At 36.9% G+C, this 24,460-nt stretch overlaps 4 protein-coding genes across 7 annotated transcripts; 2 read left to right on the forward strand and 2 right to left on the reverse strand.

Moving 5' to 3' along the window:
* The first annotated feature begins 11,114 nt into the window (after window positions 1-11,114).
* Window positions 11,115-12,276, forward strand: LOC120263757 (CASP-like protein 1D1). Its single transcript, XM_039271731.1, has 3 exons — window positions 11,115-11,503; window positions 11,587-11,713; window positions 11,961-12,276. Exons 1-3 carry the CDS (start codon window positions 11,247-11,249, stop codon window positions 12,180-12,182), a joined length of 606 nt encoding a protein of 201 aa, XP_039127665.1. The 5' UTR covers window positions 11,115-11,246; the 3' UTR covers window positions 12,183-12,276.
* Window positions 12,277-13,483: 1,207 nt separating this feature from the next.
* LOC120262927 (acyltransferase-like protein At1g54570, chloroplastic) lies at window positions 13,484-17,101 on the forward strand. 4 transcript variants are annotated; one of them, XM_039270841.1, is made up of 13 exons: window positions 13,484-13,885; window positions 13,960-14,011; window positions 14,131-14,186; window positions 14,260-14,430; window positions 14,533-14,634; window positions 14,732-14,835; window positions 14,926-15,047; window positions 15,291-15,399; window positions 15,498-15,628; window positions 15,694-16,063; window positions 16,170-16,283; window positions 16,492-16,568; window positions 16,665-17,101. In XM_039270841.1, exons 1-13 carry the CDS (start codon window positions 13,564-13,566, stop codon window positions 16,936-16,938), a joined length of 2,004 nt encoding a protein of 667 aa, XP_039126775.1. In that variant the 5' UTR covers window positions 13,484-13,563; the 3' UTR covers window positions 16,939-17,101. The 4 variants fall into 4 exon arrangements, with proteins under 4 accessions (XP_039126775.1, XP_039126773.1, XP_039126771.1 ...); XM_039270839.1 differs by having other exon boundaries at window positions 13,490-13,885; window positions 15,303-15,399; window positions 16,641-17,101; XM_039270837.1 differs by having other exon boundaries at window positions 13,496-13,885; window positions 16,641-17,101.
* Window positions 17,102-17,182: 81 nt separating this feature from the next.
* On the reverse strand, window positions 17,183-19,512 carry LOC120263242. The gene is made up of 2 exons (XM_039271110.1): window positions 18,859-19,512; window positions 17,183-18,067 (listed from the first exon to the last, which is right to left on the reverse strand). Exons 1-2 carry the CDS (start codon window positions 19,510-19,512, stop codon window positions 17,312-17,314), a joined length of 1,410 nt encoding a protein of 469 aa, XP_039127044.1. The 3' UTR covers window positions 17,183-17,311.
* Window positions 19,513-20,389: 877 nt separating this feature from the next.
* LOC120262842 lies at window positions 20,390-23,309 on the reverse strand. The gene is made up of 9 exons (XM_039270742.1): window positions 23,187-23,309; window positions 22,100-22,221; window positions 21,593-21,765; window positions 21,426-21,519; window positions 21,172-21,282; window positions 20,999-21,088; window positions 20,833-20,918; window positions 20,683-20,747; window positions 20,390-20,600 (listed from the first exon to the last, which is right to left on the reverse strand). Exons 1-9 carry the CDS (start codon window positions 23,233-23,235, stop codon window positions 20,491-20,493), a joined length of 900 nt encoding a protein of 299 aa, XP_039126676.1. The 5' UTR covers window positions 23,236-23,309; the 3' UTR covers window positions 20,390-20,490.
* Window positions 23,310-24,460: the final 1,151 nt, after the last annotated feature.

Below are 24,460 nucleotides of genomic sequence, written 5' to 3' on the forward strand. Positions count from 1 at the left end.
CAAAAACCTTTAAAAAAAATAAAAACACCCATCATTTTCCAATCACAAAACCACTCATTCAAGCATGTCAAACACCAAACCCTAAACGGATCTGAACTGAGTTAAAATTTTGACCAAAGACTCAGAGGAGTCGTGGCCAAGCACCATCACGTGATTGAGAGAAGTGGGGTTTTCCAAAGCATAACTCCAAGAGACAATTTATTGAGCAGTTTAATTGCTTTTCTCGACCTCGCGTCTTGCTTTTCCGTTTAGAAGCATCTCCCGAAAGTTGTCTACTGGCGATAGCCTCATGTAGTGGCGTTTAAATGACTTTTCCCTTTCCACACGAAACCTCTACGAAGGAGAAGTCCCTGAAAACTAGTTGGCATTTAAACGTGGGTCTGCACGTCGTAAGGTATTGGTATGGTTTTATGTTAAGCGTGCTATTACCCACATTAGATTTTTCTAGTTTTGTGCTCCTGTCATTTTGATAGGAAGATATTGTTATGCGATTTCGGTCGGGTTTTGTTAATCGTGCGATCTCGGCTAGGGTTTTGTTTATACTGCGTTTCAGTATGTCCTCACGTATAGAAAATAGCTTCGATTATTACGCAGTTGTGTAATATTTATAATGTCATTTCCCGTTTCGTTTGATAAGTTCTTGATTTCTAGGCGGGGTTGGCCCGTTTAAGAAATGAGATCTTCTGATTTAACATTTGTTGTCTGTTTAAATATTCTCGTCTGTTTAACAAAATGGGTCTCTGTTTAACATTTTATATCTCTTGTTTAATAAGCTGAGTTCTTGAATTTTAAAGCCTTATATTTAAAGCAGCTTTTGTCGTCTGCGAGCATGATTATGGCCAATTAAGCCCTAGTTAATGAAGTTGCTATTTGACACGGTTGTGGAGACCTTAGGCTGAATTGAAAGTTAACGTGACACCGTAACAGGGGTGTTGGGCGTTTGCGAGCGTTATTTGAGGCAGGCGTATACGAGAGGGCCCTTCTCACCAGTTCTCTTTGCGAAGATGCGATGGTGCAATAAATTAGGGATGCGGGAAGCCTGCGAGTTTGAGACCTCCAAGATGTGGCCTCGTTCTTGAGTGCGTTGCGATGGCGGCCAGTGGTCTCCTCAGAAGAAGAAAGGCAGTCGGCGTTGAGGCGGTATACATCAGACCTGAGTCGGAGACTCCGTGAGCACTGCAGTGCTGACTTGTTCGACAGGAGGAGAGGAAGATAGTTTTGTCAAACTCGTTGATTGTACTGGCCGGACGATCCTCTTCCCGAATCGTATTGCTCGGTTCAGGCCCGGATCGTTGATTCGTCGATGATCTGCAGAAAGTAGTGGGAAGCGTCTACAGCGTAGGGGGCGCGGTGACGCACAAGTGGCTTATGGAGGATATTCCACAAGCGGCAGCCGGAGTGCAAGATAGATCTTGTGGGGAAGAGACCCGACCACGAGAATACGTTAAGGGTTGCTCGGTCGCAACGTCTGGTTTCTGGTGACGGCCAAGATGGGGAAGAAAGTCGCGTTTCGGCAGATCAGGATCTTTGTCTTCACGGTGAAAGTACTTCGCAGGAAGCCAAGCTGACAGTGAAAGCCGGACTTATCGTCGCTCGGTGGAAAGGGTAATAAATCATGAATGATGCATCTAGCAGCAAGTGCAATGTTTAAACATTTTATTTAGCTTAACTTTAGTATTCTATCGCTTTAACATACTTATCTAAGCCACCGTTTAAAATATTTGTTCGCTCATCAGATTCTATATTCTAGTTTAAGATATAAGACGTGCTTAAATATATAGTTTTATAGTTTAAAATGAATGATCTCGTGAAATTTTGCTCTAGTTTACATATATGTGTTAGTTTCGAAAGTGGTTCCAAGCGACGTCAAGAAGAAAATATTTATGAAACTGGCCAGTGTGAGGCGGATGGATGCCGTTGCTCGAACCACTTGCTCAAGGCAGGATGAGAGGGCAAATTTATCGTATACCGGATTGCCTCCTACTTCCAAATTTGCACCACGCTGCGACATTCCTCGACGCCGGAGAAGCCCTCCCCTACTAATTTTAAGATCAGAAACAACTTCTACCACGACAACGATAAATTCTCCGATTGTGTAGCCCCTTACCATGAGTAGTTCTACCTATTAGCTAAGATGTCACTGCAAACCTTATGCGTGCATGCTTATATTGATGACCGAGTTTCCTCAAATGCCTTGTCGCCTGTGGTTGGGAGGCGCCGAAGTGAACCTACCGCGCCATCCCTCGAAAGAATCCTAAGCACACGGAAGAACGAGAAGGTTTAATTTAACTAATGGTCATATCATCAAGGTCATTCTAAGGCGCCAAGCATTCGGCGAGACTTATGCAGGAGAACAATACCGTCTCCACCGGGCCGGGCCGACGACATGAATACGCAACACCATCAAGACCGATGTCGGAAGTGTTGAGAAAGACATCAGAGATGATGTGCCGCCGGCCGTTGAGAAGGTCGTTGACTCTTCCTCGATGAAACTACCCGCGGAACCGGCCGGCCAGATTAGTGTACCAAGATGGACATAATCTCAAGAGACTGGCAGCGTTAAGGTGTGTTCTCCTGTAAATGATGCCGCTAAGTCATGGCCATACGGGCGAGAAGATCATTAACTACTACGCGCCGAGCGCATCACAAATGCAAGGTGATACAATCCTGCTCACAACAAGAACCATGTAAGGATGTGGTCTGCGGTTGATGTCAGCCGCTGCCATTCCTCAAGATCGGGTTGCATGTCAACCGGCCAACAAGAACAATCATGTAAGGATGTGGTCATAGCTGATGCCAAGTTTTACCGTCCCCTGCATCGAAGGAAGATGTCAAGACCACCGAGCAACCTTAGATGTATGATCAAGGCCAATCAAAATTGGAATTAATGCTCGGAAAGCTTTCTTTGATTCCAAAGAAGAAGAAATGGGTTGCCTCGAGTCATCTTTAATAAATACAGGCGTGACATGAGGACCCTCCCTAACTCGCCTCAGTGATGGGTAAGTGTAAAGCCTTTTTATGATATTGTTTAGCTAGTTTCAATATAGTGTTTAATTATTACCTAAGAAAAGTTTCTTAATAATTTTATGTTATCATTTAATTTGTCTACTTAAATGCTTAATTATATATATTATCATGTAATAATTGATAATATCATTTAAATATTTACAATACGGGTCTTATTATATCCTATATCGCTTAACTTCGAAGACCGCTGTGGAAGAAAACTATCACAAAGACCATCAGCCACAAATTATACACGCTTTGAGGGAAGGAGATGGTCATCGACGATGTAGATGCACGACGCTTCAGTATGCATAATACAAAAGTCACGAGCAAAGAGCCATATCCTTACAAGAAGCGCCGCCTCCATCACCTTTCGCATCGCTTTCATGCGCTTACGCCAAAGCAGTGACGACGACGCATGACGACAATTACTCGCTATAAGCGGGATCGAAAGCCGTGGCGCAACTGCGATGAAGCGTTCAAATTGTCATCCTCCCGACACCGCATGAATGGCATACTTCCATGTCGGGCCAGTCCTCGACAATGATAAATGGCAATGGCATACGCATTATTCTTCGCGTCCGTACGAGTAGCGACGCTACTGGACATGGTAAGCTCTTTAATTACGTCCGATTAATATCCTGCAGGTGGTATTTAACGGGTATTCTAATCCTCGACCTGCATATCTCGACAATGGAATCTATTCGACCTTTCAGCGCCGACAGTGGAGTTAGCGAGCCTGCCGACGGCAGCACTCCGGCCACGTCGCACGGCTATATAGCAAAACACGCAAAACAAGGAAGGCCGATCGCGCCCGCCTCACGCGCGCGCGGTTTATCGTGAAAGCAAATTACCGTGGGGTGAGAAGTTACGGCCACTCGCAGTACGACGTTCCTTTACCTCAGACATGGTATGTTACCCGGTGATACTTTATAGAGGGAGGGCACCCGGTCAGCCCAAGACAGAAGCTCAGCTGGTTAAATTTTGGTTTAACAATACGTCTACAACGATATCCGATCGTCACATCTGCTTTTCGAAATGTAACTGACAAATTCAATTCATTGTTTTCGTGTTCAAGAGCATGTGACTTTGCTATATCTTAATGTAAATTTTGTTTGTTTTGAATTGTAAAGCGGGTTAAATTCCATTCGGTTTTATTTCATTGTTTAATTTACGTTGTAATTGTGTACATTTCACTTTCATTGTTTTAAATATAGTATATATCGCTTTAAAACATCGGGCTTTAAATATTTCAAATTACGGTGTACCCGCTTAAAAATAACACTTTCTCTGCTTAAATAAATGCACTTATTGTTTAACTCCAAATATGGAAAGTCGCCCATCAATACACAATTCAATTCATTGTTTTTGTTTTCGAAGAACATGACTTGTATATCTCAATGTAAATTTTGTTTGTTTTCAATTGTAGACAGTGTTAAATTTCATTCGGTCTCATTTCATTGTTTAATTTACGCTTTGTAGTTTGTGTACATCGTTTCATTGTTTAAATATACCATATATCGTTTAAACATCGATTGAAATATTTCAAATCGAGTGTATCCGTTTAAAATAACAATGTCTCTGTAAATACATTCAATTAGGTAGTAAATACACAATGTTTCCCACTGCCATCGTCGGTTTATTAACAATGCCTAGTCGGCGGCAGTTTCATTGCAAGATGCGTCGGGTGTGACCCGGATCCTTGGCGGTGGGCTGTGATGTAACTCATGGACGTCGCAACGCGCACTCGATCCCTCTTTCGTCTAGGCGCGTTGTCGCCTTCTAGTCCGCGGTACAGTCGCAGAAGCTCGCGATTTCCGTCGAAGGCATCGTCATCGTCGGGGTATGGGGGATATAAGCTTCCTTGTCATGCCGGTTTGCTGATTATGCGGACGGTGAGTACCCGCTAATATCGATGTACGCTGTGGTATCCTTCTGCGTATTCGCCTCGCAAGCATGTTTTGCAAGGGATACCATAAACTTGCCACGCCGACATGAACAAGTTGCGTATGGCGAGATCGGGAGATAGCTGTCGTTGGTCGATTGACCGTACGATCATCGACCAGCGACCACCGACCGCATTTCTAACGTCACTCAGCAATGATCTCTAACTCAGATGTGTATGTCCGGGCACAGTAGGGTCTCCCGTTTGGTCGCTTGCTCACGCGAGTTACATAACATGTCAGCGTCGACTTGAACCCGCAGAATAAAGGTTAAAACAAAGCGGTGATGGTTAAATAATTCGTCGACATGTTTAAACATTATTGTAATTAAATAAACAAAAATGATTAATATTTAAAGTCGGGAAAAGTGTAATTAAACAAAGATTGAGAATGTTTAAAGGGTAATACTAAATGTTAAGTGTAAATCAACATTCATGAGACCTTATGGAGTCGACCATTTCGTGCGACGATCAAATGAGCGAAGCTTCCTTGATCCAAGCATTGAGCGACTCGCGACGTTCGAATACATCTCACGCCCACGATCACCTCCGAGCGGATAATTCGACGATGTGCCATATCCGATTTATTAATCAACGGTGATGAGCTTGGTGATATGGCTGCGAGTTCATTCACGGTATCGCGAAATCTTTAGCTGTGGATGCTGCACGCAATGCTCGAGGCGTATAGACCCGACACTCCTCCCTGCAATGCCTTCCCAGAGTCGGCGTTGGCTTTCGTAAAATTGGCCTCCAGAAATGTCGAGGCGATGCAGTCGTAGGCGAAGAAGGGAGACTCTGCGATTGCGCTCACAAGGCCCCTCGACAGTCACGCCACGAAGGTAATTATCTCGCTGATAATCTCCGGCCTCGAGTAAGGCAGCCCGTGACTTAGATATAGAACGAGTCGATTGGCATCGTCCTAGATTTATGCGACTCATGCGAAGGCGGCGTGGACCATTATTTACCGTCTTTCCTGGCAGCACGCGATAGTGTCCCCGATATTTTCAAGGAGGTGGTTACCATCGAAAGCTGATGATGACTGCAAGCCACTCTTGAATCCTACGATACCTTGCTACCGAAAAGAAAAGAATGCTGCGTTTAAAAGCGATCACGTCTCTCCGCGATCGCAGCTAGCTGGGTTGTCTCGGCCGCCCTTATCCACATACCAAAGCGAGCGATCAGCCATGTCGGAGATGTCGCTGACCGCCGAGGACCACACAGGGCATACTCTTTTCCCAGCCAAAAGCTCGCTTGTATGGTATGTGGACACCATGTTCCCATGACATGTCTCATACGAATGTCGATGGCCTTGCATGAGGGGACGATCTGCGAGGCTTCAATCACTCGTCGCCTAACCCATTTTTGGGCGCTTCGGATGTGAGCCTTGAACCTATGCCACCACCGCAAGTGTGTGACGGGTTGATTGTCTTGATTCAAAGTATTTTTGTTATACTCTTTTGATGCATGACGCTAACGACAACCATCCGGCAGCATTCCGCGATCATCCGATGTTTTTCGTTCTTTATGAATTTGAGTCAAAATTCTTTGATCAGCATGATTTGGCACATCCATCGAAAATGTTCTGACACGTCAAAAGCGTTGACTAATATCCAACGACAACACTTCGGAATGATCGGCGAGGTGAAGGAAGACATCCCACATCGGGGTCAGCCAGGGGATGAATGGGAGCACTCTGCGAATCCAATTCCCACACATGCCCTGACGAATGAAAAGATCAATATGTTGGCGGAGAATATAATGTTTAAGCGATAATGACAATAGTTAAACGTTAAATTAAATACTTAAACAATTAACTAATAACGTAAAGGACTAGTCTGACAATATGTTAACCCGATTGACGGACATATTTAAACAATACGACCCCTGATAACCTGGAATAATTAAAAAGAAAAAGAAACTTACAACGAGTAAACCTCGCTTTTCATTAGGATTCGGCAATGGCACATTTTTACTGCTCTCGACGACAAGATCAACTACAGAGACATTTTGAAGATGGAGTGGACGTGACACATCCTACTGAAGTCAACATCGCTTTTCTATCGGGCAAACCGCTTTTATATCCATCCGTGTGTGATGAACTTAACCCCTGACAAGAGAAACTTCGAGACCCCATCGCTACATATCTCAGCTAACACCAATTCCCAAGAAGTCCGAGCTGCGTGAACATTAGCACTCTTCCCTCCCCTGTCGAATCTAGCAATACCACAAAAACTCTCCATAATATATCGGTCGAGAAACCAAATCGTACATAAAACCAAATGAAATGAAGAACAAAACGAAGACGACGAAGTAAGAAGTAGAAGATGTAAAGAACAAATGCAGCATGAACTCGCAAACAAAAAGTGCGCAGTTGTATGCATAGAGGTTAGACTAGACGTGATGTGATCGGGACGGTATTTTTTTCCCTCCATCCCAAGGGCAAAAAGGGAAATATATGTCATTGTCGCGAGGAAGACATATTGTCATGTCTCGAATGAAAGTTCTCAACTCAACATGAGTCTCTGTAAACGCTCAGCTTTTTATGTTTAAACAGATACATATAGTGTTTAAAATAACAGTTAACTGCTTTAACTAAAAGTCTATATCATGTAAATAATATGTTATTGTTTAAATCGAACGCTTTTCACGACATCGCGTTGCTAGATGGGTACCTCCCCGGTCACTCGCTTTAAACATATTTACGTATTTTCTTAAACACCGTTGTCATTGTTTAAAGAGTAACTTGAGTATTGTTTAACTTTTTTTCTATTGTTTACAATGACGTTTTTGTTTCCCACATTGTTTTACTAGGTCTCTGCTTTAAATTTCGAAAGTTCACATCAAATACGATTGTTTTCGTTTTATTTATAAAAGATTTACAACATTTACAACATTTACAAAGATTTACAACATTTACAACATTTACAACATTTACAACGTCCGCTCGGACTTTGGACACTCACGACTCGACCCTCGTATAACGAAACAAGTGTCCAGACATTCGAATGCTCACAAGCTGTTGCATAACAAGCGCATCAACTCGAACCTCGCAAAACGCTACAACATTAAAAAGGTTAAACAACACACATTCATGAAAACGACTATTAATCAATGTGTCATGGTAGGACTTAAACGACGTATCCTCGATAGTTAAACACAGAACGTAGCAGCTTGTACACCGACGCCATTTTTCTTAAACGCTAACGTAGAAGTCTCAGTGGTAAATGTCAACCCCGTCTTAAAGGATAGCTTTCATGATCTCCTCCTCTGAGAATCCTCACGAATCACGCACACGTGAAAAACTTTCTTTTTCTTACCCAAGTCGAAATGCTCTCTTAATTGCTTTCCCGTCATCCATCACTGGAGAATCCTCCGCATTCGTGCAATTATGAGAGGATTTCAGCTCAAGGTGAAAAGATAGTTTAACTAGTTCAAGGATTACGGCTAATTGATTCTCAAGATAAGGAAGAAGGCTCACTGAAAACATCCTTTCGAGATAGAGTGGTTGTCCAGCTGGGAAGAGGAGGGAAGAGGAGGAGGAGGAGGAGGAGGATGATGAGGACTGACGACGAGTGGTTGTCCATGGGAGGGTTCTTCTGGTTATTTATGGTGTGAAGTCCACAAGTGGCCGACTCTTCGTATCCGAGAAAAAGTTAAACGACAGCGGCCGACTATCGATCGATGAGAACGAACGCGTGTTCGAGAATTTATGTTACCGCGGCATAAGAATTAATGCCGCCATTAATTCTCACGCACGGGATACTCATAACCTCTGCCACCGCCACGCGCCACATGCCAACAATTCGGATCAAACGAAAAAGATCACCGCTTTTACGCAGAGACTTTTGAGAATTTACACGCTTATGAATAGTTATACATGTAAAGATAATGTTAAACTGAGATGGGAAGTATTAAACGGATATGACAATTATTAAAACATATTAGTAAAATATTTAAACGGATAATAGCAAATAGTTAAACATTATTTAAAAATATACAAATAGATAACCATAAACGTAGAAAGAACTTTACAACGAAATGAACTCGTCAGAATTATCTGTTCTTCTCGTCAGAATACAACTTTACAACCATAAACGAGAGGACGACAATGGCACATGCCTCGCCTCGACAATAAAATCGATCACATGTCCCCATTTGAAGACGTGAAGTGCACTTCGACCAATCCGGTGGAAATCAATTTCATTTTCGTCGAGAAACCGATTTATATATTTCGGGTATGATAATGAGGAGAACAACAAGATGTAATGCAACCCTCGCATCGTTTCATCGTAAAACGCAGCAGAAAGCTCTTCAAAAGGTCGAACATGATGTGATTTGGCTGCCTTTCCCTCCACCATTTTTCGGGGCCAAAAATGGGATTTCACAACATGGACCCATTTGAAGCTGAACTAGAGGGGGTAAAAGGAAGTTAAACACTAACTGCAAGGCGTCCAGTGGTCAGAAAAGAGGGAGGGGTTTTTGGAAGTTTTGAAAATTACGAGGGGTGAACAGTAATTTTCCCTTTTTTTAATGAAAATTTGATTCTCAAAAAATATACTTTTTTTCCCGCAGATTAAGACATTTTTTTGAAAAGAATGAACCCTTCATTTCTCAATAAACATTCTTTTAAACATTTACATATATATCTTTATATATATACATATTCACTCACTCACTCACTCACACACACACACACACACACACACACACACACACACACACACACACAAATATATACACACAAATCCCTCCATATATAAAAAAAAAATCAATATTTATATATATACCTCTATTTTTTATCGTATTATATTTTATGAGTGAGGTTAAAGTGAAAAAAGTGAGAGCAAATAGTTCAAAAAAAGTTGATTATATATATATATATATAATATGAAATTATGTACTTTTATAGGGTTATAAATGGGAAATTCTTTTATTATTAATTTATTTTATTAGATCATACTTACACATCATCATCATCATCATCATCTTTTATAAGAATTAGAAATATCAAAGATCGTTGAATTCAAACAAACAAACAAAGAACAAAAATCTTCAAATATTTTTATTTTTTATTTTTATTTTATTTTTCTTTTCTTAGAAGAAACATTTTGGATGATTGGCAAAGTCAAAGAGATCATTGTGATAAGATCCAAACTTTTTATAAAATAAATTAATAAAATAATTTAAAAAAATCAGAGCCTCAATCACCAACACCAACCGGATCATATTCATATTATGAACTAATGTGAAATCTTGGAAAAATAAAACAAATAAATAAATAAATAAGAACAGCTTTACTAACATGTCACGGAGTCATACTTGTTATGTTGTCCATGCGGTTCACTTTAAAGACCAAGTCCAAGCTTAATAATTTGAAGTCTTTAGACTTTATAATCTCATAATAATGTTATTTAATTAATATTTTCTCATGATAAATATATTTTGAAACAATAAGTTTTTTTTTCTTTATGAAATTTTATTTATGTAAAAACCTTGTTAGTTAATGGCTCACTTTTTTTTTTTTAAAAAAAAACTCTCCAAATGAAATCTTGTTATAAATTGTTAATTCTTTATAAAATCTAAAAATAAAAAAAAATCTCCCATGTTCATAAAATTGTTTTTATTAATTAAAAATAATACATATATCCACTATACTTTATTATATATACATTCATGTGTTTATTTTTTATTTTTTGAATAGAAGTGAAATTTACAAAGTATTTTTTTAGAAGTAAGAAGAAAATTATAAACATAATTAACGACTAGATTTTTTTTTTAAAAAATCTCATGAAATGAATTATTATTATAAATAACAGTCGTTACAGAGTAGTTGTAGTAGTTGATTATTCCATTCCCCTCCAAAATCAAAAGTCAAGGGTTCGAATTTTACTACTAGCTCATTCACATTTCTCTAATAAAAAATAAAAAAATCTCATATTAAATTATTAACACCTTATTTCAATATATATATGTGAAACTTCTAATTTTTTAAATAATAAAAAAATTATATATATATATATATATACACACATACCAGAACAAGGCACGCAATAAGGATATACATCAACAAGTGAACACAAGATGGCAGCAAGCAAAGTTCAACAAGAAATAATAACAAAGTGAACTCTCCCACCAAAACGGCACCTAAATTTTCAAACCCTAATTAAGCCCATCGCATTCCACGTCCTTCCATTTTATCTTATTTATACACCTTCTCCTTAACTTTTGTGACCAATTCATCATCATCATCATCATCATCTTTGAAACCTTGCAAAGTTTTTATCATTCCTTAATAATCATGTCATCCATAGATGCCTCAACTACCCGGGACTCCGGCAAGACGGCTCCGGAGTCTGGTCATCATCCTCCACCACCTCTAGTTAATTTTTTCGGGGTTGATTTTGTCCTACGGTTCTTCCTTTTTGCCTCGACTATTTCCGCCCTTATTGTTATGGTCACAAGTAAGCAAACCAAGCTTATTCCGACCTCGCTCTCTCCTCCGTTCCCTGCTTATGTCTCTCGTGCTGCTAAGTTCGATCACTCTCCCGCTTTCATGTAAGAATTAATGCGTATATATATTTATGTCTAAGTTTTTAGGTTGAATCGAGCTCACATAATATGTTTATTTTGATGAATAGATATATGGTGGTAGCTCTCGCGGTAACTTGCTTTTATAGCATTATTACTATGTTCACTTCGGCTTTTGTTATCTCCAATCCTTTCCCTTCAACAAAGATGTTGTTCAATATGATTCTCTTCGATGCCGTAAGTTTTTAATTATTTATTAATTTTTACTTTTGTAATATATATATAGGCAAAATATTATTTATGGACATTCAACCGATATTAATGAACAACATATTGTGTATTCCAAACAGTAATTACTGCATTAACTACTGTTCATTAATGTTGGGCGTTAGATCGAGCCATCCATAGATGTATATATATATATATATATATTAATTATAATTTTTTTCATTTATTTGAAATTGTGAAATATTGAATTTGGCAGTTGATGGCCGGAATTATGGCTTCGGCGACTGGAGCAACCGGTGGTGTTGCATATATTGGATTGAAAGGAAACTCTCATGTGAATTGGAACAAGATATGCAATTTTTATGATAAATTTTGCCGTCATATTGGAGCTAGTGCACTTGTGTCTCTTATTGCATCAATTATTCTAGTCATTCTTGTTATAATTTCTTCATACTCTCTTTATCGTCGAAGCCGATGATTTGAACATTAATTATCTACTGCTGGTTTTTTAAATTATCAATGTAAATTGTGTGTGTAAAAATATGAAAAAAAAAAAACAATATGTTATGTTATTTTGAGTTTATTTTGTTCAATGTTGTTTAGTGTGATTTTTATGTCGCACAAAGTGTATTTGTTTGTGTGCTAGTAAAAATATTAAAAAAAAAAAAATTGTTATGTTATTTTGAGTTTATTTTGTTGAATGTTGTTTTGTATGATTTTTATGTGTCACACAAAGTGTTTTGTTTATATGTAATAATAGTGTATTTGTATAAAATAAAATTAGGGTTAACTTTCCAAATGAGTCATTCATGAATACTTTTTTGGACATTATAGGATTTATATATGTTTCTTACTTTTTTTTCTTTTTTTGGCCATTTACACAAAAAAAAGCTCCTTTTATTTCCAAAACTTTTTTTCTTACACCAAAACTATTTTTTTCTTACAAAAATCAGTACCCTACAAAAACATTATTTTTTTAAGCTTTTGTAAACTTCAGCTTTTTTTATGTTAAAAAAAAAAAATGAAATGGGGATCATAAAAATAATATGTGCCAAATAGTGAATTTTCGAATATCTATAATAATTATTTAAAAAATATATACATAAATCATGATAATTACTTTAAAAAAATGTATAATTGCATATATACCCTTTTAAAAATTATATTTATTTATAAGCTCTGGTAAACCAATTTTTATTTATTCTTCACATTCTTCCATTCATTCATCTTAAACCAGAATTTGATATATATATATATATATATAAATTGATTAGCAATAATAAAGATATATAAGTTAATAAATACTCCCTCGGATCTTTTTTATTTGTCAATTTTACCTAATTCATATAGATTAAGAAAATTTCGTTGAAGTTAGTTAGCAATCTAAATTTTATAAAAAATATATATTAACTTTCCAAGTTTATTGTTATTTAAAATATGTTTTATAAACTGCATGTGTAGTCTGTGTAGTTGAATAATTTATTGAAAATTGTGAAGGTATATTAAATAGATAAATTTAAAAAAACAATATTTAATATTTTATAAATTTTCTAAATGAACAAATAAAAAGAATTAAAAAAAATCTCTAAAATAAGACAAGTAAAAACGACCGGAAAAACTAATACTTTATAAGTTTATTAAAAAAAAAAAATTATCAATTACCAATTTTTATAGGGTTATTCAAGCAATTTTCTCATAAGTCAGTTATTTCAGTTGGAAAGCTGGAGAGAATTTGGCGGGAAAGAGGGCAAGCTCTAAAGCATGACTCTCCAAACCCTCACTAGACCTCCATTAAATCTCCCAAATTGATCTCCAAACCCTAACCCTAATCGAAACCCTAGCTTCAATCCACTGCCCTCATGGTCTCCATTCCATTGCCCACCTTCCCATTCCTCTCACAATCCCATCTACAATGCCAGCAAACCCCTGTTCTCAAGAATCCATGGAGTATTGGCAGTCATCGAGCTAGGGTTAGGGTTAGGGTTGGGGATGGTGGTTTTAAAGGTTTGGAGGTCTTGTATGAGGATGGGCATGGAACTGTGGGGATTTCTGAGTTTATAGATGCTATGAAGGATTTTGAATACTTGGGTGAAGATGAAGGTGGACCTCTCCGGTGGTTCTGCCCGGCTAATCCAGGCCTGCCGCCGATTAAGGATGCCCCGGTCTTGTTGTTCTTGCCTGGTATTTTAATTTTGATTGTGAAACTTGAAAGAAATCATTTTGATTGGTTTTGGATTTGAGTTTTGGTTTTGTAGGTGTTGATGGAAATGGAATGGGACTCTTGTTGCATCATAAAGCCCTAGGAAGGTAATTGCCGCTGTTGTAGGTTGTACAATGTTCATTTGTATTGGATGGTATAATTTATGGTATCGATTGTTGTGTTATTCTCGTTCACAGAGCAGTAAAATTGTAAAAATGAATGGCAGGGTTTTCGAAGTTCGGTGCTTGCATGTTCCAATACGTAATCGAACACCATTTGAAGGTCTTCTGCACAAATCAAAGCTTAATATATCATTTGTGATGTGTGTGTGTGTTTAGTCTGACTGATTGAGTAGTTGTGCATATAGAACTAGTGAAATTTGTTGAAGCTGCTGTGATTGTTGAGCATTTGATTGATGGTAACAAGCCAATCTATTTGCTGGGCCATTCCTTTGGAGGTTGCTTAGCTCTTTCTGTTGCTGCTCGTAATCCTGATGCCAATTTAGTTCTTATATTATCTAATCCTGGTAAAAAAACTGTACTTGGCAGCTTAATTTTTGTAATGGAAAACGGGAAAACGTCGGTTATTTTAATTTTTCAGAGGAATAACAGTTTCTTGTTTATGGCAGCAACATCATTTGACAGGTCAAATTTGCAGCCTTTTCTTCCCATTCTGAGTTCTTCACACCACCTTAGTATTATCATTCCATGCCTTCTTAGTTTCAATGTTGGTATGTGAGTTTCTGTCAGTTTTCCTGAATAATGCTCTTGCAGTTTTTTATTTTCATGTCACTTGATTATATCTTGGTTTATTTTTCTTGGCATTAGTTAATCTTGTAAAGATGGCATTGGATGGTATAGATAAAGAGCATCATCTTTTACATAAACTGACTGCCTCAGTAACAAATCAGTCTTCTCCAATGGATATTTTGGTAAGATTACTCATCTAATAAAACTTATGTATTATTCTTCACAAGAAAAAAAAGAATAGTAATATGGGAATATTTCGTTTACCCTTTCAGAAACAATTAGAGTCGATGCCAAGAGATACTTTCTCATGGAAAATACAGCTGCTTAAATCGGCCACACGCTATGCTAATTCCCATCTTCATGCAGTCAAAGCCGAAGTGTTGATACTTGCAAGGTTTTTATACTTTTAGAATTTTGTGATATCCAATTCAATCATGTTATCTATATGGTTAGTTATATCAAACCATGGTCATGTTATCATGGAATTAGACACTATGTCTACTTTTGCTTTCCTGACTTTATACAGCATAATTAGTGATTATGATCTGTCGGTCGAAATTCCTTCGAATATAATTCTAAATCTTGTTGAATTTGTTCAAGCTTTCGAGTATTTCTGTGATATTTAGTCATCTTTCAGTTGCCAGGATAGCATCCTGCCTAGTAGAGATGAAGCTGAACGACTTTTTGAAATACTACTGAATTGCAAGGTTCACTACCTTCATGACAGTGGCCACAGCCTTCTATTGGTAAAAAAAGTCGTTTCATTTTTCTTGGATTAATTCTATAGAAAGAAATGTCGACAATATTTGTTTAGTTCTTATGAATCATAATAATATTAATGCAGGATCCTTCCGTTAACTTATTGACTATAATAAAAGGTACTGGTTTCTATCGTCATTCAAGAGAACACAATGATGTTACAGATTTCATGCCACCAACTATGATGGAACTCAAAGCACTTGATAACTTTAATAGGTAATCCTCAACATGGGTTATCCAAACACTTATCCATGAATATGATTTAAGCTTGTTTTACACAGATTCGTCTCTGAAATTACCAGTCCTGCAATGTTTTCAACCTTGGAAGATGGTAAGATCGTTAGGGGTCTTTCAGGGATACCTAACGATGGTCCGGTTTTGCTCGTCGGTAACCACATGTTGCTAGGAGTTGAATCAATTCCACTCGTGGCACAGTTTCTGCATGAAAAAAGAGTTGTTCTCCGCGGTATTGCTCATCCTGTTCTGTTTCCAAAGCGGACAGAGAGTTCATCACAGGGGCCTTGTTCATTCACTCTTGCTAAAGTATTCGGTGGAGTCCCTGTCTCCTTTAGCAATTTTTATCACTTGTTATCAGTGAAAGCATTTGTTCTTCTTTATCCTGGTGGTGCCCGTGAAGCGCTTCGTCGAAAGGTATAGCATATCGGGCACTTTACGCTATGAACTACATGTTTCTCCTTCTTACTTGCAGTAATTTGAATCTGCATGTTTCTATTTTTGATATTCCTGTGGATCACAGGGTGAAGAGTACAAGTTGATTTGGCCTCCCCAACCTGAATTTGTTCGAGTGGCTGCCCGATTTGGAGCCACAATTGTACCATTCGGAGTTGTTGGAGAAGATGATATGGGAGAAGTAAGCTGACATATCTATTATCATCTAAAATGCTAAATAGACTTTCCTTCTTTATCATTATCCTTGCATTGCATACATTTGGATATCTCATGTAACATTGTGATCGAAGGTTTAACGACCTGATTTCAAGTTCTTTTGGACGTCCACAAGTGGTATGTTTGCATCATTTTCATCATTTTGCATCATTTGTTCTCTAACATTGTAACAGGTAGTTCTCGATTATGATGATCTAATGAAAATGCCCGTCATAAAAGACGTGATAAAAGGTTTCAATCAGACTATAAGGTGAGTTGTAAGTGCTGGTTCATCTTGCACCTGTGATTTTAGTTTGCATAACTAGTTCCCTTTTCTGAACAGTGTCAAAATAACCGGAGAGTCCAGGAAACAAGACGTTTTCATACCCTGCATCCTGCCAAAGATACCTGGACGCTATTATTTCTTATTTGGGAAGCCAATTACGACGAAAGGAAAGGACATACTAAATAACCGGAACGAAGCAAATGCTTTGTATTTGCATGTAAAATCAGTGGCTGAAAACTGCATTTCTTATCTAATAGAAAAGCGGGAGGAGGACATCTATAGGAGTATCTGTCAAAGGACTCTCCATCAAGTTCTTAAAGGTTCACACCAAATCATTCCCTCATTTGAACCCTGATTTACAACATACTTTACTCTGTTCCTCTTCCTTGGCTTAGTCGATTTGTATTCAGGGGTTCAAATGAAAAAAATAAACTGTATTAGTATTTCATAAAGTAGACGATGCTAAGATCTAACAATAAATTTACATATTGTTACTAATGTACATGGCTAGTGTTCAACTGGATGTGTCTATGCATTATGCTTCTGCAAAATCAAGAATAGAGACATGATTTACCAAATGAGCCGCTTGGTTGTTTATAATCATGAAACTGGAGATTACATACAGTTAAACAACTTGATGAACAAATAGAAGACACGATGAACTAATTGTTTGCTACACCGTATTTTCAACACAAATGATCATCAAATAGCTATGGGACACTGTCTTCTCATTCATCATCGTCAGCACTATTAAAACCATCAAAATCATCATCATCATCGATGTGATCACCAAAGGGATCAGCCTGCAAATGTTGAAAATGGGTCACAGCATCTTTTGCTTCAGACAAGAGTGCAGTCCTTGCAGCTCTTAAATCTGGTTTCAATGAAGTTACATTTCTGCTGTCTCTTGCAGCCGATGAACTTGTCGCCTTAGCCAAAGTTCTTCTCCTTGCTTCCCGGCAATGTAGCTGGTTAATATACTTCTCATGCAACACCATGTTCTTTATCGGCTTTAGAACTTCAGGACTCATGTAATTTGCTTGATCTGGAGGTCTGAACCTAGAGTGTGTACCCTTACGAGCTGACAAAGATCTCTCACTGCACCTTTTGAGAAAACCGACAGGAGTTGGTACACATTGAGGAGTTGCTGGTGTTTTAACTTCTGGAAAGTCCATGATCAATGCTGTCGGAGAAGTTTCAAGAACAGAGAAAAGATCTGCTTCCTTACTTCGATCAATAACCTGGTGCTTCCTTAGTAAATGTCTCACAGCCTTCTGCGCAAAAAGGATCTTCTGTTTACCCCTCCTCGGTCTTTTAGCATTGGTCTTGTTACACCCTAATGCAGCTATGCTGCTTGATAGAGTGAAATCAGCAATTGGAGTTTGATCCAATTTGGTTGCTCTTGAAACAGGGTGAGATTGAGGTGGGGTTGCAAGATCAGCATGAACTCTATCAAAGCATTCCTGAGCAGACTTCCCTGGCACCTGAGACCACACATTTGGTGTCATTTTACAACAAAAGGAAACTTTAGACTAGTCAAGCATTTTTTTCCTTTAGATAAGCAATACGAAAAAATTATAGGGATAAGAAAATGACGGCACAAGCATCTTTTCATTAAATAATCAAAGCGAAGAAAATACGATGGACAAGCAAATGAAAGCATGGTCAGCATGAATTCTATCAAAGCAGTCCAAAACATTGACATTTCCGGCACCTAAGATCATACATTTTGATGTTCATTGTACCATACCAAAGAAACATCAAACAAATCAAGCATCTTTCCTTCACACAATCATAGCGGATACAATAAGATGGGCAAGCAAATGAAAGCAAAATTGTCGATACAAATTTCTCCTGTTCCATTTTCCTTATACACTGCCATAGACAATACACCTCATTGAAAAAACTAAACTTCAGCCATGAATTCATCTACCAACTCATAAGAATACAATGGATAAGAAAATAAAAGAAAACTTAATGATAATTTTTCTCATGATTCCTCTCTTCTCTTCGAAGATTTCCATTCAATCCAATCAAACCAAAAACTCTAGCATTCAACATCTACAAAATCACAACAAACTGAACTCTATCAGAATCAATAGATACAATTCTTCGCATTTTTTATCCATTGATTCCATATATTCTTTCTCTTCCTATAATTTAATTCAATCCAAACCATGAATTCAACACCAAAAACTAATCAGGCAATGAATTGCATCAGAATCAAAATGAAAAAAAAAAGAACAGAAATGGAAAAAGGGAACTGGAAAAGTACCATCTTTGCTACTTTCTTCCAGAAATGCGGCGATGGCCGTGCCAACAAGTAAGCCCTCCGAAGCTCCAGTTCTTGTTCCTTTGTCCACCCTTCACCACCACCACCACCACCACCACCACCACCACCATGCTCTTCCACCTCTCCTCCTCTGTCAACCTGAATCTCTTCTCTCTTCTCTCCCCCAATCCTCTTCCTCTTCCTCTCACCTCCTTCAATCGGAGCCGCATTCTCCATCCTCTCTTCAAGATCCACAACACCGCCAATGTTAACGGCCTCCTCCGCCTTCAAACCCGCATCTGAGAGCAATGCCAGCCTGGGAGATCTCCTCCTCTCGCTCTCTTGCCTCACTCCTGAGCCCTCGCTGCGGACTTTCTTCAAAGATGATCTCTTCGCTAAATTCGAAGAGATTGGGGAGGATTTCGAACGGGATTGCTTTCGGCTTCGATCTTTTGGCTTGTTCTTGGATTGGGATCGAACATCGCCGAGAAATACATCGTTGGGTTGCGGATGGAGCCGTGGGGATCGCCGGAGAGGGGTTTGGACGAATCTCGGCGATCTCCTGGTACTGATTCCTCGATCTCCATGAGCTTCTTCTCTTCGATTGCTTCGAGACATTTGGGAATGGAGAGACGAGAGCAACAGAGATGGCGGCATGAAACCCTTGAAAACCCGATTCAAAATTTTGAACCGATTAAAATGAACCGGACCGGTTCGGTTTAACAAAGAACCACGGTTCAACATTAATTTTATTTGGCAATCAAAGTGTGATTTTTTTAAAAAGAAATTTAAATAATAATTTTCCATAATTTTTTAAACCAAAATTTATAAAAAAAATTTTAAAAAATATAAACTTAATGAAATACAACAATTTTTTTTTTACAAAAACGATAAGCATATCCTACAACACGTGAGGTAATTAGAACCTGCCATATGCATCCCAAATGATATACAACATTATAATAGTATGGCGTCTCTCTCACACAGGAGTTCCACTCCATAATCTAATAAATAGTAAATAAATAGTGTTTTTAATACTATGAATTCAATTAATAATGCATGAATAATATTGTTGTAGTATGCAAATGCAATGTTTCGGCTTTGCACCTGTCTATACACTACATGGTGCCTTACCACTGGCGCTAAACAAGTGTTGGTTTAATATTCTCAAATTGCTTAATATGAGAATATTAATTTTAAAAAAGGGCAGTTTGGTTCAACAGAGAATTCGTTGATTAAGCAATTATAAATGTTATTTTTGATAAATTTAGCGAAATTTAAATAATAATTTTTCGTAATTTCTAAATATATTTTTTTTAATTTACGAAATGTGAACAAGTGAGGTGTGTACAGACACTCACGCATGCCCTCACTTGACATGAGCTAAAATTTAGCTGACCCGTCCTACTCAGGGGACGGTATTAATAGACCAAACGGTAATTGAAATCTTAACCAAATTTAAAAAAAATAAAAATAAAATAAAAACTTCAGACAGAATGCACAAACTATATTATTAATGAAATACAACAATCCATATCTCAAATTGATCATTTCAAATAAATTATTATAGACATGAACTTACATAAAGTTGTGTTCAAATATCTGTTTAAAAGTTCAATTCACACAAATGAATCATCAATCTGTTAATCCTAAGAACTGGCGAAAACTCTGATATTTTGGCTCCCAACCAAGTTCAGCTCTCGTTTTTGTGTTATATATTTTCTTTCCCAATGGATCATCAGTTCCTGCAAATTAATTCAAACTGAACTCAAAGAAAAATTCAACTTTCTGTAAAAATATATATAATGAAAAGATCAAAGAGTTTGCCTGTAAATCCATTGAAATTCTTATCAAATTTCCCACTCTGACTCACAGCATCCATAATGTCTTGCCTGTGATTTGTTTGAATTTCTAAACATATATATATATATATACATCAAGCAAAAGGTCGGAAAAATACGACGAAAAAACACATACCTGGATAGAGGATGATTATCACAACCTACAAAAATTCGGTTTCGGAGATTTTTCTTTAGGATTGCTATCGAAAGAGAGGCAACATCCTGTTGTGCAAAAGATGTAACAAACACAAAATATATACGAACATTCAGCAGAATACGAATTATGTCGAAAAGATTACGACCTTGTAATGAATGAGATTGAGTATATGATCAGGACGACTTTCGACCGTTCCTTTTTCCAGCCAGTACATATGTGGACCTTTGTCCGAATTGTATAAATGGTTAAGGTAAATACTAGAGAATACCGTCTACTTTTTTGAAATAACATTAGCAAAACTGACTAAATGAAGGATATATAAAGCCCGACTAATCTTAGAACACAACCTCCGGCCTCAAGAGCCGCGTTTTCTGCTTTTAGAAGGACATCGGTTCGAGAGCTTCTGCCAATAGGTACTAATGGAAAGTCCTGATGAAAAACATACGGTGATTTAGTACCGTCTCATCGTTGAACATACAATTAGTAAGTTTCAAAATGGGCCAATAAACACGACATGTTAAGCATGAAGAATTTGTTAACAGTGAACAATGTGTTTCGATTTAAAACAGCACCTCATCGCATAATCCATTATCGTTGCAATCGTAAACAGCAGTGCTTGACGTAAATAAGAAAGAACCTTTACCGCTCCAGTTTAAACCTGCTGATCTGCAAGATTTTGCCGTCAAATTGGTGTCGCAATTAGATATATTTGATTTCTGACAGTGAACATTGTGTTTACCTGAGATCATTCGGGTAATCAGTAGTAGGGAATGGAGGAGCACAGAAAATTACATAAGGGAACTTATGGCTAAACTTTGTGTCTCTTAAGAAAGGTTTGATGCCAATTTTGATTAGTTCATCATGATGATTTGTTGTCATGGTTTGCCCATAAATTTGGCTATTCGGATATTCCTGTCGACAGGCAACATTGAAACATTTTTTTTTTCCGAATAAGTTTCCTTATATGAACTACAGAATAAAAATTGGAAATTCTTAAGTTGCAAACAACATGAAAGTAATATGACTAGTGTTCTATTTCATGTTCCTATTAATGAATGAAAATTTCGGCCAATATACATGATTGTGAATCTGTGATGATGTTACCTTGTTGCATTTCTGCATTTTCTAATAAAACAACACATAATCATACAAGAAAAAATTGAGAATGCTGGATGGCTGTACCATAACAAAGGAATCAAGCACATTATTATACACAAATAATTTCTTAGATAAATTTGAAGAGAACCTGCTGCCATTTTTCTGCAACAATGCGGCCAAGCACTCCAGGCCCCACTATCATTAAATCATGTTCACCGACAACATCAGTGTAAACAGAATTCAGCTCTCCTGCGTTGTTAGAAAAAATGTCTGCATCCAAATATGTAATTCAATTAACCGTCAAAAATATCGATTGCAAAGTGTAAACATATCAACAAGAAAGTAGATACAACTTCATTCAGTATAATCATTAAAATGAAATTTCCATTAGCAAGCCAATCAATCAGAATGAAGTGACAACAATCTTAAAGACAGAAAGAAAGGGGATTATTTATGCCCACTCATCAATCCAATAGCAGCTTAGCATCATCAAAAGCCACATATTTCACTTCACAGGATTACACATTGAAACAAAATTTGTATTAACAAACAAATCAATTAAAAAAAGCAGCTTATCATAATCAAACAGCCACATATTTCACTTCACAGGATTACACATTGAAAGAAAATTTATATTAGCAAACCAATCAATAAAAAAGGCAACTTATCATCATCAAAAATCAAATATTTCATTTCACAGGACTGGTCATTGAAAGAAAACCTGAATTAACAAACCAACCAATAAAAAAAAAGCACCTTATTATCATAAAATCATATGTTTCACTTCGCAGGACTGTTCATTGCAAAGAAATTTGTGTTAACAAACAAATCAATTAGCAGCTATCATCATCAAAAATCATATATTTCACTTCACGGGACTGCTCATTAAAAGGAAAACCATCAATTAACAAGCAGCGTATTATCACCAAAATCACATCTTTCACCGAAATTCTCAAGATTGCACAAACAAAACTCACCTTTAAAAAAAAAAAAATAAACGTTTCATCCTTAAGCCCAACTCTCACATTGTCTCTAACACTTCGACTGATAAAAATCAAAATTTTCCAACCATCAACAAATAAATTCCCAAAAGAAAATTGCAAAGAAATATGTAAGTGGTTTATCCACCTTTTATATAAAAAAAAAATGCAGTAAAATCCACAAATTCCATGAAAAAATCCATCAAAAACAGCGAATTAAAATCAAAATTAGACTCAGAGGGATAGATTCAAGACCCATTGGAGGGCCGGCGGTGAAGGAGGAATTCTGCGAGGAAGTCGCCATTGAGTTTTGGGTCGAAGGAATTCCTCAGACCAAGAGATTTAGTGGAGGTCTTATGGTTTGGCTTGGATTTGAACACGCCACTAATTTCTATTGGCTGTGCTTAGAATGACAATTAAATAACCACGTAAGTCTTTTATTATTTATATTATTATTTTATTACAAAAGCAACAATATGAATGAATTATCAAAAGGACATAAGGCAGCACCATACAAAATAGACTAAGAAGTACTTTTGTAAGTTGAATATTTCTGGATTAAAAAAAAGTTGTTTGTATTGATTTTTTTTTTAAAAGAAGAAGCTGTAAAAAGAAAGTTGAAAAAGCAGTGTAGTAGTCGATGACCAACTTACGATCATGTTTAAACATTTTCTGACTTTTACACTTCGCATGGAGATAATTTCAGTAAACACAAAATATAAAAGTGCTTAACTTACTCTCTGGAAGATGCTTTTTCCAGAAACACTTTTTACTAAAGCAGAGACTTTTTGATAAGCCAATCCAAACAAGGTCTAATATACGAGGCAATGACGGCTGATCCTGTGCATCCATAATAGATCCAATGAACAACTGATGAACAATACCGTTATAGTATTTTTATAATATATCTATATTACTACGGTAAGGGGATTTAGGCACACACTACGTACCCACCATTGAAATATTTTATTTTAGTATATATTTTCTGATATTTATTTAGTTTTTTTTTAATTTGGAGAAGTTTAATAACTACAGTCAAATAATTATCTAATAGCTGATATTTGTTGATACGGTATTTTGAGGATTTATTGTTAGTTATTGTACTGTTACATTGTTAAGCACTACATTGTTAAGCACTGTAATATACTATTAATTATTTTTAAGTATTGTCCATAGCAAATCTAGAACAAGGTCACATCTTATTTTAAAATTATATATACATATATGAAATATAAAATATTTGAACATTTATCTATAAAAGATATGCTACAGTTATTTTTGTAGTTGTTGTTAATTAATAGTGGGTGGTTCAATGAACTCATAATTCATAAACATACTATTTTGTATGTACATACTTGTTTGATGAGAATATTTTTATGATTATAATAGTTATAAGACTAATACTAATTAAAATAAGTGGTTTTATTTATTTATATGTTTATGTTATTTGAGCATTGTACTTGAATATAAGAGAAGGGGAAAAAATAATTTAATTTTTGGATAAAATCTTGATACTTAAAACTATCTAT

Source organism: Dioscorea cayenensis, chromosome 6 (genome assembly GCF_009730915.1).
Source record: "Dioscorea cayenensis subsp. rotundata cultivar TDr96_F1 chromosome 6, TDr96_F1_v2_PseudoChromosome.rev07_lg8_w22 25.fasta, whole genome shotgun sequence".
NCBI lineage: Eukaryota > Viridiplantae > Streptophyta > Magnoliopsida > Dioscoreales > Dioscoreaceae > Dioscorea > Dioscorea cayenensis.